The sequence below is a fragment of the Cyrtonyx montezumae genome, unplaced genomic scaffold, assembly GCF_038088225.1.
Source record: "Cyrtonyx montezumae isolate F1298 unplaced genomic scaffold, pur_monq_1.0 scaffold_3, whole genome shotgun sequence".
NCBI classification, from domain to species: Eukaryota; Metazoa; Chordata; class Aves; order Galliformes; family Odontophoridae; genus Cyrtonyx; species Cyrtonyx montezumae.
Genome location: NW_027072034.1, coordinates 128,445,960 through 128,468,841, shown reverse-complemented (window position 1 = coordinate 128,468,841; position 22,882 = coordinate 128,445,960). Strand labels below are relative to the sequence as shown.

Here is a 22,882-nt window from a genome sequence, read left to right as displayed (position 1 = left end):
GGAAAGACCAGTAGCAAAGCAGAATGCAGAATGTACATCTGTATGGGAAGGCAACTCCAGGGTTTGCATTTCTGTGCGACCAAAAGTCAACAACACAACAGCAGCTGTACAAACAGGGCTTGCTTTGTATTCCTAAGGTGCATATAGTTTCATACTCTGTAGCATACAAATACTTTAAATTTAGATGATTACATATTATTGTCTGCTTTATTACATTTTAGTGGCTTTGGTGGGAATTCACCTAGTGTTTAGGGGAGCAACTGAAGAACTGATTTTATTTTTATCCCTTACATCTCACAACTCTTTCTGATTGTTTGTTAGGTTTGTCAAGTCACTGCCCAGCAACCTGTGCAAGCAGAGCTTATGCTTAGGTATCAGCAACTACAGTCACGATTGGCCACTCTCAAAATAGAAAATGAGGAGGTAAGGTCTGTGTGTACATGGGCTGTGCATCAGAAACTATTGTCAGGAAGGTGCTGTATTTTCTGCCTTGTCAGAGCCACAAAAATGACAGTAAAATGGCATCAGTCTATATGAGCTGTCTTAATTTTAAACGAAGAAAAGAGCTTTTTGTACACCCCTTTTTTCTGTTAGTTTGAGACGTTTCAGGGGATGTAAAAGAATGCTGGATTTGGCTTGCATTAAGCATAACTATTTCCCTAAGCTTAGTGAACAGACCAGAACAAAATAGCAGTATGTGTTGGCTACGTGTGTATTGTTCATTGTCTTTTTCAGGAAAGATTTGGGGTAATTCAGTTTTGGCAGACTAGAACATACATACATTCATGTGCTTCTATACATCAGTCTCCAAACTAATTTTATTCTGCTTTTGCACTTATATTTAGCAATTTATAAATGCAAAGAATTATATGAAAATAAACTTCATAAACAGTGTAATGTCTTTCAGCAGAGATAAGTAGTTGTTCTTTTCTAACAGTTATATTTACTTAAACCTGATATTTTATTACAGAATAACTGTAATTCTTAAGGGAACTCCTGTATACTACATGGTGCTTTTATTTTTCTTTTAACCAAACGTTTGGTTGTAAACACTCAAATGTTAGCACTCCTTTGAGTTACTGATATCACTGTTGTCCTGATAACTGCAAAGAGTTGAAACGTTGATTTTTCTCACATTCACATGCCTGTCATCCTGCTCTACTTCCTGAGACCCATTTGTCCTCGTGTAGAACTTAATTTTGAATGTTACTGGTAGAACCTCCTTTTGTAGCCACCTTTGTGGATGTGATAAGCATGGGAAACCACAAAATCGGCCCTTATCTTTTTTAGTTGTTCAGCTCTTCAGGAATTAAATATGCATTCATATACAGAACTGCCACTTTCCATGTCTGCTACAAAATGTTCAAATATGTGAGATTTTGAGGCATTTCTAGAGGTGTTAGGAGAAGCACTGTTCAGGAAATATCATTAAATGTCACCAAGGTGTAAGTTTCTGGAAGTCTTACTTGTTCAGCTGGTACCTGTGTGATATGTATAAAACTCTTAACAAGACTTATGGTTGGACTAGATGATCTTGTAGGTCCTTTCCAACCTTATGAACCTATGAACTCCTGCTGTATCTAACTACTTAAAGGCATGTGTGTAAGTGCTTCACTTACTCAGAGTGCTATAGAGATCTTTATTGTATTGTTTAAGGGCAACTAGATCCTTGCCTGCCTTACAGATGTTTGTAAACTTCATCATTCGCCTGTCCGTGCAGTCACAATAGTGAGTTCTGCATTTTGCAGATGCTTCAGTGAAAACTTGTACAAGCACACTTGCTGTCTGTCATCCCCACCACCCTCTGTCCAGTCCCCAGATTGCTACCTCTGAAGGTCAAAGGAATTTAGACTGTCGTCAAAATCTGCTATGCTTTCAGCTGCAGCTATTTATAAACAGGAGTACTGAATGCCTGTCATGGGAATAGCTCACCTAGTAAAATAAAAACTTTTTTTAGTGAAGTACAAAAAAACAATGCTGTTTTCTTTCCTCTGATCTAGCAGTAGAAGGAGGCCCCATTGTGGGTACAAATTGAAATTTTATCCAATTTAAGACAGTGTTAAAGACCTTCAGTTTAAATGGGTATCTGTTGCTATATTAAATCATAGGGGCTATATAATTTTTGGTGGACTTTTTTGATAAACTTTTGAGATTCAGATTTTATGTATATTCAGATTTTCAGATGTTATGTCTTATAAGTTCATAAGTTCATAAGTTCATAAGGTTGGAAAGGACCTATAAGATCATCTAGTCCAACCATCCTCCTATCACTATCTCTACCCAACTACTAAATTAAGTCCTTTAGCACCTCATCTAAACGCTTCTTGAACAGCGCCAGGGATGGTGCCTCAACCACCTCCCTAGGCAGGCCATTCCAGTGCCTGACCACTCTTTCAGAAAAGAAATGCTTCCTCAGGTCTAATCTAAATCTTCCCCGGCGCAACTTGTGGCCATTCCCTCTCGTCCTGTCATTACTTATCAGGGAGAAGAGACCTACCCCCTCCTCACCACAACCCCCCTTCAGGAAGTGGTAGAGTGCAATAAGGTCTCCTCTGAGCCTCCTCTTCTCCAGACTGAACAATCCCAGCTCCCTCAGCCGCTCCTCATAAGACTTGTGCTCCAGGCCCCTCACCAGTTTTGTTGCCCTTCTCTGAACACGCTCCAGGGCCTCAATGTCCTTCTTGTAGTGAGGGGCCCAAAACTGAACACAGTACTCAAGGTGCGGCCGTACCAGAGCTGAGTACAGGGGGATGATCACCTCCCTGCTCCTGCTGGCTACACTATTTCTAATACAGGCCAGGATGCCGTTGGCCTTCTTGGCCACCTGGGCACACTGCCGGCTCATGTTGAGCCGAGCATCAACCAACACCCCCAGGTCCTTTTCCTCTTTACATTCTTCAAGCCATTCTGCCCCAAGCCTATAGCATTGCATGGGGTTATTGTGGCCAAAGTGCAGGACCCGGCACTTGGTCTTATTGAACCTCATCCCATTGAGCTCAGCCCAGCTGTTCAGCCTATCCAAATCCCTCTGAAGGGCCTTCCTACCCTCAGGCAGTTTGACACATCCTCCCAGCTTTGTGTCATCTGCAAACTTACTGAGCACACACTCAATTCCCTCGTCTAGGTCATCAATAAAGATATTAAACAAGATGGGCCCCAAAACTGACCCTTGGGGGACACCACTCGTTACAGGACGCCAGCTGGACTTAACTCCATTAACCACTACTCTCTGGGCACGGCCCTCCAGCCAGTTCTCCACCCAGAGAAGAGTGAACCTGTCCACACCACGGGCTGCCAGTTTCCTTAGGAGAATACTGTGGGAGACCGTGTCAAAGGCCTTGCTGAAGTCCAGGTAGACTACATCAACAGCCTTTCCCTCATCTACCTGTCTGGTCACCCAGTCATAGAAGGAGATGAGGTTGGACAAGCACGACCTGCCCCTGGTGAACCCGTGCTGGCTGGGTCTGATCCCTTTATTGCCATGCACGTGTCGTGTGATCTCCCTCAATATCATCTGTTCCATAACTTTCCCTGATACCGAGGTCAGGCTGACAGGCCTGTAGTTCCCCGGGTCTTCCTTACGGCCTTTCTTGAAGATGGGAGTCACATCGGCAAGCCTCCAATCTTGTGGGACCTCTCCAGATAACCAGGAATGCTGATAGATGGCAGAAAGTGGCTCGGCAATCACCTCTGCTAGCTCCCTCAGCACCCTTGGGTGGATCCCATCTGGCCCCATGGACTTGTGGCAGTTCAGATGGAGGAGAAGATCTCTGACCGTCTCTGCTTGAATCACAGGGGGTGCATTATGCACCCCGTCCCGGACTTCCAGGTCAGGGCAAGTACCATGTGGATAACTGTCCTGTCTATTAAAGACAGATGTGAAGAAGGCATTGAGAACCTCAGCCTTTTCCTTATCGTCTGTGGTTATATTGCCTGCCTCGTTGAGTAAAGGAGGGAAATTTTCCTTAGTTTTTCTCCTGCTGTTAATATATTTGTAAAAGGGTTTCCTGTTCTCCTTTACAGCAGTAGCCAGCCTAATTTCAAGCTGGGCTTTAGCATTTCTAATTTTCTGCCTGCAGATCTTGGCCAGTTCTCTGTAGTCACCCCAAGTAGCCTGACCCATCTTCCAGAGGACATAGACTCTCTTTTTCTCTCGGAGTCTCAACAAAAGATCCCGGTTCATCCACACTGGTCTTTTGCTCCTCCGGCTTGACTTACAGGACTCCGGGACTGCCTGCTCCTGTGCCTTTAAGATTTCCATCTTGAGGAGCATCCAGGCTTCCTGGACCCCTTTACCCTTCAGGAGCAAGTCCCAAGGGACCCTTGCAACAAGCGTCCTGAACAGGTCAAAGTCTGCCCTCTGGAAGTCCAAGGTAATAGTTTTGCTAGTCACCCTCTTGACGGCACCCAGAATAGCAAACTCCACCATTTCATGGTCACTCCGGCCAAGACAATCTCCAACCTTCACATCCCCTACTAGTCCTTCCCTGTTAGTGAAAAGTAGGTCAAGCAAGGCATCTCCCCTGGTAGGCTCTTGCACCAGCTGAGTCAGGAAGCAATCATCCACACATTCTAGAAATCTCAAGGACTGCTTCCTCTGCGCAGTATTGTATTTCCAGCATATATCAGGGAAGTTGAAGTCCCCCATGAGAACGAGTGCTGGCCATCGTGCAACATCTACGAGTTGTTTATAGAACATCTCATCTATTTCTTCATCCTGACTAGGTGGTCTATAACAGACCCCCACCACGATGTCACTCCTAAAGACTATCCCCCTGATCCTTATCCATAGACACTCTACTTTGTCATTTCCAACCACTAGTTCTTCAACATCAAAACACTCTTTGATATAGAGAGCTATGCCACCACCCTTTCTTCCCTGTCTATCCCTTCTGAAGAGCTTGTAGCCATCAATCCCAGTATTCCAGTCATGGGAGAGGTCCCACCATGTTTCTGTAATAGCTACAAGGTCATAGTTAGCCTGCCTCACAATGGCTTCAAGCTCTTCTTGTTTATTGCCCATGCTGCGTGCATTGGTATAGATGCACTTCAGCTGAGATATCTGCCTCACCCCTTTTTCCAGCACAGCCTCCTTAGGCTCTTTACTGGAGAGCCCTGTTTTATCCCCTTCCCCCGTCACAGCTAGTTTAAAGCTCTCTCAATGAGTCCAGCTAGCTCCTGTGCTAGGATTCGTTTCCCCCTTTGGGATAGGTGTGTCCCATCAACAGATAACAGGCCAGGAGCCGAGTAAACTGTCCCATGGTCAAAAAACCCAAAGTGTCTATCTCTACACCAACCTCTCAGCCAGTTATTCATCACTTGTGTTTTCCTAGCCCATTCTGTGTCCTTCACCACCCCAGAAGGTATGGAAGCAAACACCACTTGTGCTCCCACCCCTTGAACTAATCGCCCTAATCCCCTAAAATCTCTTTTCATAGTTCACAGACTTCTCTGAGATATTTCATTGCAGTCTGCCTGAACTACTAGTAATGGGTAGTAGTCGGTGGGGCGAATCAAGTCCGGGAGTCTTCTAGTAATGTCCCTGATTCGAGCCCCAGGGAGACAGCACACTTCCCTGCGGTTTGGGTCTGGTCTGCAAATGGGGCCCTCAGTTCCCTTTAGAAGGGAGCCACCCACTACGATCACCTTCCTTTCTTTCTTAGTAGCAGCAGTCTCAATGCACGGAGGTGACTGCCTTGCCATTGGTGACCTCCTGCGGGAATCTTCCTGCACTTCACCCCTTATCACCTCTTCAACTTCCAATGCTGCAAATCTATTGCTTAGGGGTATCTGGGGGCACTGGGGAGGCAGAGGGGGAGATCGCCCACGGTACCGAGCAGGGACTCTCTGCCAGCCCTCCCTATCCCTCAGATATCCCCCTTCTGCCCTACAGGGACAGGTCAGGGAGTCCACCAGAAACTGTGGGGGATCTCCCTGGTACCTTTCTCTCTGGCACTCTAGGGAGTTACTCCACCAGTCAATCTCCCTCTCACAGTCCCTGATGGCCCTCAGTCTCTCAACCTCCTCCTTCAATTCAACCACCATGTTAAGCAGATCTTCCACCTGCTCACACCTTGCACAGGAGAACTGCTTAGCACCCTCATCTAGTAGTAGCAGGCTCTGACACTCCTTGCAACCAGAGACCTGTGTAGCCACACTTCTAGGCAGACCTTCTGTCTGGGTCGCCACAGCCTTCTTAAGGCAAGCCCTCTGTCTTGTAGAGACCATGACAGAAAAAAATAAAAACAAAGAAACGAAAAAAAATTGAGAGTAAATAAATAAATAATGGTTTATAATAATATATATATAGATATGAATTGTAATGTGATACTTCGCGGCCCTCCCTGAGCCCTTCAGGGATATACCCCTTCAGTCCTAATCAGCTGAGGAGTGTGGGCGAGGGCGCTGAAATCCTGGCAACGCCTATGCCTCGTTAACACCTACCTCGTTAACACCTGCGCCTCGTTAACGCTTCGTTAACCTCTCGCGAGAACAGCCGTTGGGACTATAGCTGCTCTCACTCGGTTCCCGAGAGACTGGAACCTCCCGAAAACCCACCCTGTACCTCAATCAGCCACTGCAGCTCCGGCTGTGCCGACTCCAAAGCCGTTGATCACGAGGACTGAGCGGTACTTCCGGGTTCTGATCGTTTTAAATCCCCCGCCGTTTCCCTGGCAACGCCTAATTTTCTGCCTGCAGATCTTGGCCAGTTCTCTGTAGTCACCCCAAGTAGCCTGACCCATCTTCCAGAGGACATAGACTCTCTTTTTCTCTCGGAGTCTCAACAAAAGATCCCGGTTCATCCACACTGGTCTTTTGCTCCTCCGGCTTGACTTACAGGACTCCGGGACTGCCTGCTCCTGTGCCTTTAAGATTTCCATCTTGAGGAGCATCCAGGCTTCCTGGACCCCTTTACCCTTCAGGAGCAAGTCCCAAGGGACCCTTGCAACAAGCGTCCTGAACAGGTCACAGTCTTGAATGCCTGCAACAAAATATTGATGTCTTTGAGACCTCTACAGTAGTCTTAAAAAATAAGCTTGAATTCAGTAAGTATCTCAAGGTAGCAAAGACAAAAGGAAAGATTTTTTTCACCAGTAAGTGCAAGGGCATAGTGGAAGAAATTGTCTAGTCAGGCACAAGGATATTTTCCTACACAGTAAGTGTGCACGATTCTTTTGACTCTGCAAGAGAGTGGAGCAGAACTGGGAGATAAATGACATCCTTGTTAATCTTGCCAGTTACTGCATTGTGGAAACACTGCATTCCTTGTTTCATGGCATCCATCCCCTGGTTTCCACTATGACTGTTCTTCACAACTCATAGGAAGTGCTATGAGACAGGTCCAAGGCGTTCTTCTCTTCCAGCTGTATCACATTTATTGTTTGTTGTTCCAAATCAGGGACCATAATCAAATCATTTCACATTTCTTATTTTAGGAAACAAATGTTTGAGAATGCTATACAGTCATCAGAGGAGTGCATCAATGTTTGTGGATTGTACCATGGTAAAACAGAGAGCTAGATGTGATATCTAATTATGTCATTCTTCTGTTATGTAGATATCTATTATAGAACATCTTATTTTTCACATTCACATAACACGGTTTGTTTGGGAGAGTGCACCAGAGTAGTGTGCCAGAGAATTAGTATGAATAATGAACTTCCATTTATAAGCTGTTCTGATATGCATTTGTCTACCTGTTTGGTAAGTTCTGCTTTTTAATACCAGGTTAAGAAAACAACAGAGGCTACTTTGCAGACAATACAAGATATGGTCACTATTGAAGACTACGATGTGTCAGAATGTTTCCAGCACAGTCGTTCAACTGAATCTGTGAAGTCAACAGTCTCTGAGACATACTTAAGTAAACCTAGCATTGCAAAAAGAAGAGCTAACCAGCAAGAAACTGAGCAGTTCTATTTCATGGTATGTTGGGTGCTTCCTTGTTTGTGTGATAACCGATCAAACACGTAAAGTAAACGTTGTACAGACATTCATGGAATTTAAGTTGTATGCATATTAATAGATTGATCTTCACCTCTACAGAAATTCAGAGAGTATCTGGAAGGTAGTAATCTAATCACAAAACTTCAAGCAAAACATGACTTGCTGCAAAGGGCACTTGGAGAAGGTAAATATTACATAATGAATGTAAATGTGAATCTGAACTATACAGTAAACCCACTGAAATGCAGGAGATATTTAGGAGAAAATGAAGAAACTTAAAGCTTAATTGTCAACTAAGCATAGATTTTTAACCAGTCATAGTTTTGATACAGTAATAAGAATACAGACCGTAAATAAATTTTATTTCTTCAACAGATATTTATTTCCACTGTACAAATGTTTAGACAAGTGATATGTGAAGATGGAAATGTGGAATAAAAAGTCTCGTGTCTGAAAGGAGAGTTGATACAATCAGTGCAGGGTGTTTTAAGAGCTATAACAAATGCTGTGTTTCTATTTCTCAGTGATGTCTGTCAAGTTGAGTTCTTGGTTTTTTGAAGAGTCAGAGGAAAGTGAAAAATAAGCATGCAAAATGATCCAGCATGCATAACTTACAGTGGAGCCAGTAGTGCAACTTGTCTGACACATGGGTATGAACGTTCTCTTATGGCCTTATAGCTCAGTGGGGCATTTATGAAAGGTAATAGGTGAAATCCTGACCTCGCTGACATTCCTATTACACTGTAGCTCCTCACCTGCTTCCTGTAGTGAGACTCTTGTAGATTTAATTAGTGTGGGATTCTACATAGTATTTTCTCATTGGGAAGTGAAATGAATGAAAACTTGGTGAGTAGTTCTATACCTGTTGATTATCATTATTGCACATAAAATTATTTTAATTTTTACAAATGGTGATGACAGAGAATTATCCATTCTCCTGAACATACTCCACAGTTATTAAAAATACAACCTCATAAAATATAAACCAAATCAGCAGACGGTCATGATCAAAAGTAAAGCTGAATTAGGACAGTACTAAATTGGGCAGTATGAGTAGTTTGAGCCCACCTCTTACCAGCCCTCCCAGCAGACACTTCGTCATGGACCGAATGGGAAAAGGAGAATCATCCCACATGCCTTGAGGACTGGCCACACAGGGCGTTGCATACTTGAGAGGAAGTCTTTTGCACCACAAAGAATAAAACCTTCTCCTGAAGGTTGAAGACTATAATTCAAAGTTCAGGCACCAGAAGGGAAGCTTGTTCTCTGAAGAGTAACAGGATGTGTCAATTTATTTTCTTTTTACTGCCAAAAATGTGTTGTTAATCAGATCTCTTCGTGCCTTTAATATGAAACCCCAGCTCCACAAATCCAGTTGTGGAGGTTCCTAAAGAGCTTTTAGCATTTCTATGGCTATGACTCAAACAAAGCCTCTGTTCAGGGAGTGACTGAGCATGAAATAAGCAACATTTTCTTGCAGGCCTGGAATGTAGAAGATAGTAACTGTTTACAGACAACTAATTATATTCTTCTTCATGGAAGTTTTCACTTAGTAGGATTTATTTTCACATGTTAAGCAGTTTATTCCCATAAAACAATATGTGGCTGTGTTGATTAAAAAATAGGAATATTTACCTCCACAGCACACAGAAAATGTACTTGTAAAAAATGAAGTAAATATTTGTTATTTGGAAGCCCAGTAAAATGCATGATCATTTACAGAAGGGAGAAAGATAAAATCCCTTGCCTACTGCATACTGGAAAGATAGGAGGACAGAACTGTATCAAAGGAAGCCCAAATTAAAACTGCTCAGCAGTATGACTTAAGTGATAAATTTCCATCAGACTCAGGGATGTTTAGCCACGCTCAGACATGCTTGGACCATGTGGTTTGAAGAGTTCCCTTTGACCCAGCAGCTGTAACCCCAAGTTGTTTATCTTTGTTGCCCACAGTGTTTTTCCATGTAGTTGTTTTTCTCTCATCATGCTGTAGCACATGTAAGTAGTTTCTGAAATGTGTACATGTTCATTCAAAGCTGGTATTTGGATCAAAAGTCCTTGTTCTTAAAGATAAAAAAATTTTAGTGCCCCAATTTTTGAGACATGTCAGTGTACATGCCTAGGAAGGAAGAGCTGTATTCTGTATGTGCCTGGAATGAGGAGATTGAAAGAGTAGAATTACTGTGAAACTAAGAACATGATTATTGTAGCTACTGTAGAAATTATTTTTTTAGGAAGTGATCTCTCCGTCTCCTCTCAAACTGCCTTTTCTGGAAACTTCCCTGTCAGCAAGACAGCTGACAAATAACACAGGGTGCCAAATTACACAGTGCAGGGGAGAATAGGAGGGAGAGGGAGAGGAGGAAAGAAGGATAAAGAAGAGAGGGAGCAGATGGTCTGAACTGTTAAGTTTTTCTTGCTTTTATTTAAACCTGTACGATGTAAAGATGTAGGTAGAATAAATCCAGACTCATGCATGGTGTTCACAGCACTGAAAATATTTGGATTCTGTTCCATCCAATTACCTAGCTGCTACAATCCATTGCTGTTCATGGGCATCATAGGTATGTATCCATGATCTGCACAAGCAGGTGGAATACTCTGTGCTAAGTCTGTTGCTGCAAATTCAGAAGAATAAATGAGAAATAGTCAAACAAAATTAATACTAAACATGGGAAGCACACTTAGCCATGTTCATTCAGACTCAAGGCTTATCCATTGAACAAAGCAGAGCAAAAGGCAAGAAGGAGAATAAGAAATTGTAAAAGAAAATGACTGCGTGTCTCACATAGTTTTTGTTGTAACTTGTTAAATGCCAGAGATAATTTTAAATGCTCCAGTCTTAGGATTTTTAGCATCTTTTGTTTTACTGTTAATTTATACATTGAGGTGAATTTCCTGTCGTTATGAGTAATTCCTACCTTACCCTTTCCACATCATCAGTTACCTACCATACTATTCTTTTATTCCTCTTTTTCACCACTGTAAAATAATCACCAGTAATCTTTACATGTCTTATTAATGCCAGAGATTTTTTTTCTCACAAGTTATTCTTTGTGACACCTTCAGTGGATCCCCAACCTTCTGATATTGCAAAATGTATTTGCAGTGGAAGTTACTCAGTACCACGCAGTATGTCAGTTGCAACAGGACGTTGCCACATAGCAATATTATTTTATGTATATCACTCGTTTTCATTCTTTGTGCAGATTGAGGAGCTTTTTTGGTATCACTTTCAAACCAAGCAGTGATGATAGACCTATAGTCCAAGTGATGCTCAGAGTGATTTTCAGAGTCAGTATAGTTATCTGTAGTTCTGCTAGCTCCATGGTGTTTAATTCTTTCTTTTCTGCTGTTATTTGAACCTCTTCATATTGACTTAATTTGCCATTTGTGTATCTTCTTTCCAGACATCATTAAGACCCTCTGAAGAACTTCACAGTTTTGTCTGGACTTGATACAAAAGTATTTTAGTTACCTGCTTAGTCTTTTGCCTCCTTAGCTGCTGTGATCTCCCTGAGAAACTAGTAAATGCATTCTGCAAGTGGCCGTGATGGGAAGGCTTAAGTAAATGACAGTTAGACTTCTGTCATGATAAAAATAGATTATTTAATTCAATTCCATTTCATATTTCATCACTATTTTTTGATGAGCCATAATGTTTTGCCATTCAATCCACGGCTGTGTAGTTATTTTAGTAGCTTCTCCTGAAGAAATTGATTAGAAAACATAAATAAATTAATTCAAGTGATTCCCCTTTGTCTGGCATTATACTGATGTGTTCAGAGAATTCTAGTAAATTAATAGGGCACCATCTCCTTTGGGGAAGACTAGACTGGTGGAACATACTTTATTGTGACTTCCTTCTACTTGATTATTTTGCTTGTCGTTATCTTATACTTACATGGAGTACATGTCTAACTTACCAATCTGTTCTACAAAGGTTAAACCTTTCTGTAGTACAGTGTTTGCTTCTGTACTGTTCTTTGCAATTGTCTCTGTTCTTACATCCATATTGCGTGGCCTGGTAATAGCATTTCATTTTTTCCTATAGTATACAAATGAAAGAGAGTAAAGGCTTTCAGCAGCCAACCACTGATGTACCAAGCTCTTTATTTTGAAGACTGAACAGGTTTAGGCATAAAACATAGCAGGAGGTATAATCTGATACTGGCACAGCTCTATCTCCATACTGATTTAGCCACAAAAGTACATGAGCATAAGCAACATGTGTTGTTTGGAGTTTTGCTTCAAATTATTTACAGTATCAAATGATCCTTTTTAATCTGTGGGCAGGCTTCTTAGTTGTTGGTAGCGTGGGTTGTGTTTGTATTCTAAATGTAACTCTGGAGATGGTAGACAATTGTTGCCTGTTAATTGTATAATTGTGTATCTTTAGCTGGAAACATGGAAGTTGGGGTTAAAAACTATTTGCCAAGTGTAATTTAGATGCAAAAAGCTATAAATCTACCTAAAACATGCAAATGATTGTTTCCTGCTTATTGAACTTTTCTAGGTCACAGGGCTGAATATATGACAACAAGGTAAGACATTTTTATTTAACTTGATTTACAGAGCTAAAGGAAAACAAAAAAGAAATTACAAATTTTAGAGCAAGTTCCTACTGATATATAACATCATTGTTATTGTTACCTAAACTGTGTGCAGGTACTGTGTATTTTAACGTGCAGCATTTTATGTTCCCACATGCTGATCAATAAAAGACTGCCTGTTCATCTTTCCCATTCTTGTGAGCTGCTTAGGCCAGTATCAAGGGTGGAAGATGCAGGGCAATCACTGAAAATGTTTGTGTATTGGGGAACACAACAAATTTGTAAGTTGCAGGAGAATTTTAGGAGCTAGGAAAAAGTATTGATTTGGATGCTCAGTTCAGAAGAAACTGATACAGACATGAATTTAAGGGATAGGCCAGTTACATCTTTGGTAACCTAATTCCCTCAGTATCCATATTTGTGATGCTTCAAAGGGCCCTTACATTCACTGAAGAGAAGGGAGACCAGGTTAGATGTCTCTTCTTGGTGCAGCACATACTTTTTCCATAGTGTAATGCCACACCTGTGAGGCTGCCTCCAGGCATAAACACAGACAGGCACGTTACAGCCCCCGCAGCTATCAGGCTGTGGGGAGCAATGGCAACTGTTCGGTTTGCAGCTGCCACTTGCCCGTATCACTGCTGCAAGCACCACCTTTCTCACCTCAGAGTAGGAACTTCTAGCCCAGCCTTCCTGATGTCATTTTTCCCTGCCCTTCTCAGTTATTCCATCCCTAGTCAAGGCCTCCTCTTTCTGCTTTTGCTTCCTAAACAGGAATGGCATTGCCACCACCCCTTGTCTTGAACATAAAAAGAAATCCACCAACAACAAAAGTTATGCCCTCTCTGCTAAAAAATTTGAATTCAGCTCTAGCTCTGTATTTGCCTGGACCATTTGATTTTAGATAATTTCTTTTGCCTGGTTCCCAGTATTCCTGGAGACATCTCTATAGACTTCAGAGCTCCTTTCTTCTAACTGATCCATGGCCATTGTAGCTCCATCAGCTAGATTCATCTTCCTTCCATTCATGACCCCAGTTGACAAGCAGTGACAAATTGGAGCACTCTCCAGAGATGTTGGTGGTTGAATGTCAAAGACTAAAGCTGTTTAATCTTACTGACTATAGTTGAAAATGCAGGCAGCTTGGTTTTGAAGCATCTTAGGAGTGTGCTCAGCAGCTTCAAGTTGAATGTGAAGCTACTTCAGCACAAAGCAACTTTCCTGCTTGAGGTGCTTAGAGTGCCTTCTGTTTTGCCATGTCTGGCAGGATGAATTCCAGTGGTGCTGCAGATGTCATCAATGACAGCAACAAGAAATGGCCATTCCACTTATACAGTGTTTGGAATAAATGTATATGGTAAAACTGCAAAATAGGGATTGGTAAAGAATGTCAGAATTTGTCCATAAGTAATACATTGTTCATGGACGTGTTCTTCACATATTACAGTTAAATTTGTTGGAAAGTCTTTACTTGATAATTATTTTGCTTATTTCTCCCTTCGCAATACTCTGTTGTTTGCTACAGGCATTTTGTTTTATTGTTTGACTTAATTCTACCTTGCACAGTAATTATATTCCCTTCCCATAGGCCTCCAAATCTTCCCCCTAAGCCCCAGAAACACAGGAGGTCCAGACCTCGATCACAGTATAGTGCTAAGTTGTTTAATGGTGATTTGGAGTCATTCATTAAGGTACTGGCACCAGCCACTGGAGTGGCTGATCTCAACACTTCTTACTATAATGGTCACAGCCTCGTGTGAGCTGAGGCAGATCATTATGTGTAAGTCTGTCCTGGGGCTTTTGTCTTTCCCAGTTGATCAATATAATACTTCCTGAAGTCAGAGGGAAGGAGGAGGATTCATTACTCACCTTAGTCTTCCTACGATTTTGTTAATCAAGTAGGGATAGTATTGGCAGCTTGGTTTTATTAGGAAACATAGTGTCATTTAGAAGATAGAATATGATGGTGTAACCCACACTTAGAACAGTTTCTGGCTTGCCATTTTAGTTAGATTCAGCATTCAAAGTCTGCAAAGAAGCAGTATTAGCCTGGGTTTCATATCCAGCTTTTGATTTCCTGTGACTTTAGGAATTTATTATATTGTGTGAAATTGTGATCACCACTATTCTGGATCCTGTACCTTTGCTGTAATTACTATCTTCTTCTTTTTCATACTTTTATTTCTAATAATGCTTCTAGCCGAGGCCGAAGGAACTCTCACGCAAGACATCAGGTATAGTTCTGGTGAAAAGAGAACCATCTCTGCCTCACTGTGGGCTTCATTCACCCCTAGCTCCAAATTAGTTCTTTCACTAAGCTGAAGGGAAAAGTTTGCATTAAGAAATGTTATTACAAGTACAGCAGGCAAAACTGAACCGTGGCTTAACTGCAGAGAGATTGTAGCCTTAAATGAGGATATTCCCTCTTCATTAACAGGCAGCTACCCCTCACAGTCAATCTGTGGTTTTGGACAATAGCTGACAGAGCTAAAAAAAGAAAGCTTCAAAAAATGTGTAGCAATACATTTGTAAGCACAGTGAAAAGAACTCCTGACTGCAAGTTCTGTGAACTGAGTTAGAATGTTATATGGGTTTTTTTCCTTCCTGTGCAGTGCTATTAGCAGAATATTTTGCAGAATTAGTTCTGTGCTAGTGGCACTGTAGCTGTTTAGCAGCCAGTCTCAGTGCAACTATGTGGAAAAACTGTTATGTGAGTGGTGGCAGAGTCTTTCAGGAAATCACCACATGATGCAAAAGATTAATATCACAGAGCTGTCCCTTTCTCAAGAAAGAAGGCAAAGGAACAGAAACTCCCACAGAAAAAAAAAAGCCACTGGATTACAGAAGAACAGAAGTAGTCAGGAGAAATGCTGTCCTGTCATTTTCCCTCACGCTGAAGAGGGTTATGCTACATGCAGTGTGGGTGACAGAGCTTACTTGCATGTGAAAGAGTTCTACAGTTAGTCTTCCATAAGGAAAAAGATGGTAACCTCATGAAAGATTTGGCAGTGTGAGAGTTAGCCAAATTGTTTAACATTAATTTTTGTATCATAAGATGTGATAATTAGTTTCAAACATTACATTCACTGGCTGCGCACATCAGATCAAATTCACAGCACAGTGGGGTCACACTGTTGTTAACCTTTTGCCAACCCAGACTTCTACTTCATATCTTTTCCCTGTCATTAGATCCAAAACCCAAAGCTTTTGGTTTGTTACTTAAAGGAATTCCTTCACTATGAAGCTGTGTGTGGTTCTGAACAGAGTCACCAAAAATGGGTTTGAAAGTAATTTTTTGTTTGTAATTTCTTACTGCAAACATTATCTTTTCAGAGGCTTTACATTCATTGCATGAACCAGTGTACTAACAGGAGATATGGGTGCATGTTGTGCATGCTTTCTAATACTCTGGTTTTTTGGAGCACCAGAGTGCTCAATATTTGTGAAGATTACAGTATTTCTGATTTAGCAGTTGACTTATTCCATGCTTTTTTTATTCTACTCTTACTGAGTCATGAGACCACTCAAAAAGAAATGCTTATCCAGACATTACTGGTTCTTGGCTACCCAGTTTTGCTAGGTTTGAAGGACAAACATGCCACCACTTATTGTGAAATTACTGTTACACTCTTTCTTGAGGCCCACTAAAACAATATGTAGGATGCAGAGAATCAGGACTTAGCATGTCTCAGGAAGTGCTTGTTTTGTTGCTTCAGTGTGTTATTTTTCAGTCATTTTTTTTCTAGCTTTTGACTTTATGTCTATTTGAGCTCAATTCATAAACTTCCCTTTAGTGTAATTTAGGATGAAAATGTGAAGGACTAGTTTGTAAGAGGAGATGTGTATTCTGAGTTACTGGTTTTGAATTCATGGTTTTGTAATTCAGACTGCTTTTATGTTAAACTTTCAAATGAATTAGTTCTCTGAGTGCTTGCATATTTGAAATTCATTTGGAAGGAAAAATTATAGCTTTTATGACAAGAATTTTGAAGGTACTTATTATTTATGAAATAGTAATTTTTCCAGCATAAGCACTAACTTTTCTAAATAATTTTTAATCATATGATTCATAACTCTAATAGATATCTGGTGACGTATAGTCATTAGTGTGCACTGGTTAAGATATCCATGTTCTAAGGTGCCAAAACACTCAGCTGAAGGACTGTGACAGTTCTTTTGGAAAACAAGCAGTTTAAAGGAAAAAAGAAAGTTAGATATAGTCCTCTCACCCAACAACCACAAGCATTTCTTCTGTTGTTTTTAAATCATCTGTGTTTAATTGAAAATGTGCATATAAACTGGTTGTTCTGTGATGGCAAGAGCTCTGATCCATGATCTCAGCCAGCTGAAGGTGGGGAGATGTCGGCCATGACCTCCCTTCCCCATGCTCTGATTGTGCCAAAGAGGCAGCTGGACACTTGACGTGCTTGGCGGAAAGTGGCTTCAGTTCCCACCCTGTGTATTACCAGGTAGTTTGTGCAGCCTGAAATAACGTGTAGGACCATCATCTGCTGTATTTTAGGGTACACAGGTCAGGAGGGAGGCAACCACTATGCCACGCAGTGTCATTGGGTGACTCTTCTCCAAGAACTTTTCCAGTAGTCCAGCAAGTCCAGAAAAGGCTTTGCCAACTGTTCACGGTCAGTGACTTTTAGCCAAAGAAAAAGCACCTCCAGGAATTAGGCCCCGTGTAATTAGACCTGTGTAAGACTTCCTCCACCAGAGAAAAAAGGGTAAATTAAATTAATTTTGATTTTCCTGATTCAGTGATTTTCAGTAAGAACCATAATCCTTCCTCTTCACTTGCTGCTTTCCATCCCTCCCCGAATGATATTTTTTGTATATATATATTTTTTTTTTGGCAGCTCCATGTGTCCATTTGGATTGAGAAAAAAAGAAATCTCTTTTTCATAGAGAAGGGAATTTTCCTTTTTCAGATCTGCAGTGTACTCTTTCTGCTCTTATTTTTACCAGGATTCAGGACAAGTCATTCCTCTCATCGTGGAAAGCTGTATCAGATTCATCAACTTATATGGTAAGCACTGAAATATTGTATGTAATTTACTTATTGAACCTTTGAATCTGCCTTTCGCATAATGCAATTGCCACCACAGATATGTTTTAAAAATAGAGTTGGAAACATTGTAAAAAAGTAGTTCATTTCTCACCACTGTCTCCTATCTTTGCTGCAGGTCTTCAGCATCAGGGAATTTTTAGAGTGTCTGGTTCCCAGGTGGAGGTGAATGATATTAAAAATTCATTTGAGAGAGGTAATTGCATTTTCGTTTATTCTAGCACTCTAATGTCTGACACTTAAAAATCTTCTACATTCTAATTACTTTCTTGACCGTTCAAGCAGTTTGTATGCACTTTGTGTACTGCACCTAAAACTTTGCACTGTCATGTGCTTAAAGGTGAAGTGTAATAATGACTTGAACGTGATTTTCCCACAGTTATGTCCCAGGAGCTTGAGGTTGGTTTTGTTGCAGTAAAATGCAAGGAATAGTTCATCTTTATTTTAAAGGTTCTTAAAAAGGAAATATAATGTTTCTAATTAGATTCAAGAGACTACTTAATGCAATTTGAGAAGGTTGCCACTTGATCTTCTGGAATATGAGTGCTTAACTTTCTAGCCCCTGTGTCGAAGTGTCATCACAATCAATGCACATACAGGTCGATGCAAACACAGACTGGGAATGAGTGGTTCCATTTTCAGTTTTTGTTCTGAAGGAATCTTCAGCCCTAGAGGAAAAATTGTGGGAAATACAACAGGAAGTGAAAATAGATTTTTGCACGTGGATGGCTTACAACAGCAAACTTAGGATTCATAAGAGATAGAGTCCAGCAGTCCCTTAATTGTGTTAACACTACCTACTTATCTCTTTTTAGTTTTATATTCTCTTTTCTTGGGTTTTGGAAGCTGCTTATTTTTTTTAGTTTCCAGAATAACCTTTTACAGATCATGTGCTAATAAGAAAGCCCTTGGGGCAGTAAATCTTGTGACTAGAAGTATGAAAAGATACACACAGCATTTTTCTCCCTGGTCTTAGTTGCATATCTTGTTATACCTGATCTGGTCCTTGAAAAGATACGCAAAGATTTTCTTATGTGTGAAGTAGAGGCGTATTCTCCTATTCTCCAAGTCCTGCATGTGCCTTATTTTTCTTTGCTTCTCCTAGGTGGTGTTATTCTGGAAAGTACATACATTCTAAAGTGTTTCAAAATAAAGACTGGGTCTTTAGAATTAAACATAGTTCAGTCATGGGCCTTAGAGTTTCAGTTTCCATGCAGCGTTTTCACCAAATGGTTGCATAAATTTCTGAACATTTTAATTTTTCAGATTTAAGACAAATTTGCAGTTCAAAGAGTTATCTAATTCCATTTGTTTTACATAAGATCTCAAAAAATAGTTTGAGAAACCTTATTCAATTAAGCACAATGCAGCATTTTTATTTTACTAATTGTAAATAATTACATGACCATAAATGCCTGGTAGGAAGTTCTGAACCTCAGAGGTTGCTGGCTTATGTAATGTAAAGGAAGTTTTATTTAAGCTGAAGTTTTCAGTTTAATTGTAGCCTGGGATTTTTAAACCAGTGTTTATTATCTTACTTGAATGCTTGCATTGCCACCTCCCACGTAGTAAAAACAACAAGAAAAAATGTCATTCATTTATTAAAGTGCTACATGAAAGAATGCTCCTGCATGTGTGTTTTATTCACTTTATTTACTTTTTAAGGTGAAAATCCTTTGGCAGACGACCAAAGTAACCATGACATTAACTCAGTTGCTGGAGTACTGAAGCTCTATTTCCGAGGGCTGGAAAATCCTGTCTTTCCTAAGGAAAGATTTAATGATCTTATTTCTTGTATCAGTAAGTAGAAATCTATTTACTTCTCAATAGAATTTTACTTTCATATATACAACAGCAGAATGAAAAAAGACATAACTTCACAGTTCTTTTCTCAGACAATTTGTTTGTCATCTGTAACAGTCTGGGTCAGCTATTAGTCATACTTGCAGCTGTGGTTGTTCCATTTTTCCAGGGGGATTAATGTACAGTACAACTCTTTGTTTAATAGGAAAGGAAGAAAATCTTCTAGTGTACAGGAGATAGTTAAATTCATAAGCATTACTTATCTTTATTATCATTATTATTTCTTCTGTGCCCTGAGGCAGATGGAAGGGGATGAAGTCATGACTGTGCAAACAGAGTATGTTATTTTTCACAAAGGTTTTCACGCCCTGCATCTTGGGGTCAGTCCTGGTGAATAAGTAACAAACTGCTCAGCATTGTGTGGTTCTGGACCTTTGTTATGCTCAGCTTAAAAACCCAGATCCAACTGTCTGGAAAACCATTCAGTGCAAGGACAGGGGGAGAGGCTGAATGTTGTCAGCAGAAGAGCCCAGTCCGCCTTCCAACTCACAGGAGTTGTCAAGCTGTAATGGGATGCCCAAGAAGAGGAGCGTGTTAGTCTGTGTGCTGCTGATGTTCGTAGCTGGATGCTGAAAGCTTGTAGTAATTTAGGAATTAGTCAGTGGATGGCTGAATTGCTTTGGCATGCACAAAGCCTTTTCAAGTTCACAGATCCCTGCAGATATTCAGGAGGTTTAAGGCCCAGCCAACCATCAGTAGGCTTACTGTTCCCTGTGGGTCCATTAGAAGTAGTCAGAGCAGCCCTTGCTGAGTGGAAGAACTTCCTTCTCTGAACCCTTCCTTTGTAAATCGCTTGCTTCAGCCAAATGGGCCAATAGACAGTTTCACAGGTAATGAGGGCTAGTCCTTTGGGGATATTAATTAGGACAGGCTCTCTGAACTGTGTTATTTTGGCAAAGGAGGCAGTCAGCAGTCAGGACAGCACTGATATGTGCACAGTGTCCTGGACTGGCCAGCAGATGGGCTGTTCTGCTCTGTGCCAGGGGGAACCCTGAATATGCAGTTTTGTTCCCATGTAGGGAGGAGTGTAGTAATTCAGCCTGGAGGTTATGAAATATGTGGATTGCTGGGGTCAGGTGTATGTGCAATGTTTCGGTTTTTGTCAAACAGCCCTGAACAATTTTCTGCAGTTTAACAGTCTGATTCCCCACTAAGGAGGACACTGAGAGAGCCACAGTCTCTTTAGAAAGCATAATCTTTATCCTGCCTGAGCTCAGCTTTATCTAACAGCAGTACTACAGCCCAGAAAATGTCTGCAAGTCATAGAAACTGAAATATAAAGTGAAATCATTTTGACTGAGTGATTTTCTGCATGACAGGGATGATGGAACTTTACCTACTAATTCTGTGCAGATTTCCATAACTTGTGGATGAATTAAAGCATGTCTGCTGGAAAAATGTATTGGTTTAATAGCTTCAGTTGACAGAAAATCTACCACATTCGTGGATAAGCTGTTCGGATGGTTAATCACTTTCATCATTAAACATTTGCACAAGATGTCCTTTTCAAAATTTCTGCTTTCAGATTCTGTCCATTGGATCTCCTTCATTATTTTTACTGAGCTTTAAGAAAAATAGTGATGGCAGTTCTTGTACATGAAGATACTGTATGCATTATTATTTGTAGTAAAGTAAGTGGAATTGCGCTCCGCTGTATTGAAGACTTTTTAATAGAAACTTAAAATACCAAGTATGAGCTTGCAAAGATTACAGAACTGAAGTGTTTAGAAGATGGAAAAATATCTGTGAGAAACAGTTGTTTAAATTCATTCTAGGAAGAGGAACCTGGATGATTTCAGAGAAATTCCATTCATCATTGATGCTTCCAGAAACAGGACAGAATTTGTGGTAGGAGATGGGAAGTTCACCAAAGTGAGCGTGGGTACATGGCACTTTTGCAGCTGGGAGTGATTCGCTGACCTCTTAAACAATTGCTGAGGGTGATCAAGTTCAGTTATCTTAAACTGATCTTCTGTTATCACGAATTTTGAGGAAAGTAACAGTGAATTCAGTCTTTAGCATTAGGCCTTGATTTCCTTGGAGGAGGTCAAACTATTGCATATTTAAGGAACTGGATTGTTTTCAACCAAGAATTCACAACCTTTTTATTTAACTAGTAGTTAAATTAGCTGGATGATTATCCAGCAGAGCTTAGTTTTGATTAGTTTTGAACAAAGTCATTACGTTTTCCATAAGTGGGATCATTACTGGGGAAGAGATGTTGCCACCTGATCCCAGCTTAGACCAGCCAGTTCTCTGAGCCTGTCCTAAATCTGGATTATCACCTCTACAGCATCTTATCAAAACAAGGTGTAGTGACTTTGTGGTTTAACCCAGCTGGTCCCTGAGCCGTGGCTGAACCCAGCCAATTCCATACAATGCTTTTTTTTTTTATTTTAGAAGTTTTTTTTTCATACAACGTCATATGGTATGGCACATCTCTTTAGCCAGCTTGGGTCAGATGTCCTGGTTCTGTCCCCTCCCAGCCCCCCTCGCTGGCAGAGCAGTACAAGAAGTTGAAATGTCCTTGGTTATGTACAGCAACAACTTAAATATTGGTGTTTTATCAACACTGTTTTTCTCCCAAAGCCAAAATATAATATCATACTGGATACTGTGAGGGAAAAAAACAACAACAAAAAACTCTGTCCCAGCTGAAACCAGGACACTGACTGAGTAGTTCTGCTGGATTGCTCTTGCAGAAGATAGAAATTTTCATTGTGATAATGTTTCCTAAGTGTTCTTGGCAGCTTTTGGAGGAAGACTGATACCTACGAAAGCAAGACCTTATTTTTGTTCGATTTGGTTTCCTCAGGGTTATCTTTAGGGGCACTCTGAAATAACACGTCATTGCCTCCCTCTGGTGAAAGAAGATTTAAGTTTGGAATTTGACAACGAAGGAGATGTTCTTTTTGGACATAGTGGGGTGGTTTTATTTGTGTTGTCACAGTGGGAGTATTGAATGTGGTGAGGGAAAAAAACAGCTCTTGTGCCTTGTATCTGCAGCCAGCCCAGGGTCACACATTGAGAGTAGCCAGCTGTGTGCATCTTCTGATTATCTGAGAGAAGCCCAGGGTGGAGTGTTTTTACAGCTGTGTGCCTCATCTGTGTGCCTTGTTAAGTGGTGCACTACTTCCAGGGAATAAGATGCTTTCTATTTGGAAAAAAGGAAGCATTTCAGGATGCACTAACCTGTCACTTCTTAGTTTAAATAGAATCTGTGTGACACATTGTATTAGAAACTGTCTGCCTCTAACATCCTTTCTATTGCTGTCTTTCGATGTTAATATTTCATGTGTCTTGCAAAAAGGAGGACAGTCTAGGCAAGATTTTTCTCCCAGTTCAGATTTGGAACCTGTCGTAGTTGTACTAATTTCTTTTTCTGTGTTTATGTGGCCCTAGTACACCCAACAGTTCCTTCACATACAAGGTGTATTGGCCTTCA

The 22,882-nt window shown here is 40.8% G+C and overlaps 1 protein-coding gene across 3 annotated transcripts in view; it reads left to right on the top strand.

Moving 5' to 3' along the window:
• The window catches only part of SRGAP1 (SLIT-ROBO Rho GTPase activating protein 1), a 138,472-nt gene that overhangs the window by 94,932 nt on the left and 20,658 nt on the right, over positions 1 to 22,882 (top strand). The window contains exons 8-15 of one of the 3 annotated variants that reach the window (XM_065743355.1): positions 322 to 423; positions 7,729 to 7,926; positions 8,047 to 8,131; positions 12,464 to 12,491; positions 14,089 to 14,191; positions 17,475 to 17,535; positions 17,693 to 17,770; positions 19,240 to 19,374. In XM_065743355.1, coding sequence (XP_065599427.1) covers positions 322 to 423; positions 7,729 to 7,926; positions 8,047 to 8,131; positions 12,464 to 12,491; positions 14,089 to 14,191; positions 17,475 to 17,535; positions 17,693 to 17,770; positions 19,240 to 19,374 — 790 coding nt within the window. Of the gene's footprint in view, positions 1 to 321; positions 424 to 7,728; positions 7,927 to 8,046; positions 8,132 to 12,463; positions 12,492 to 14,088; positions 14,192 to 14,700; positions 14,735 to 17,474; positions 17,536 to 17,692; positions 17,771 to 19,239; positions 19,375 to 22,882 lie in introns of those variants that run through there. The other 2 variants (XM_065743353.1, XM_065743354.1) reach the window with 2 other exon arrangements.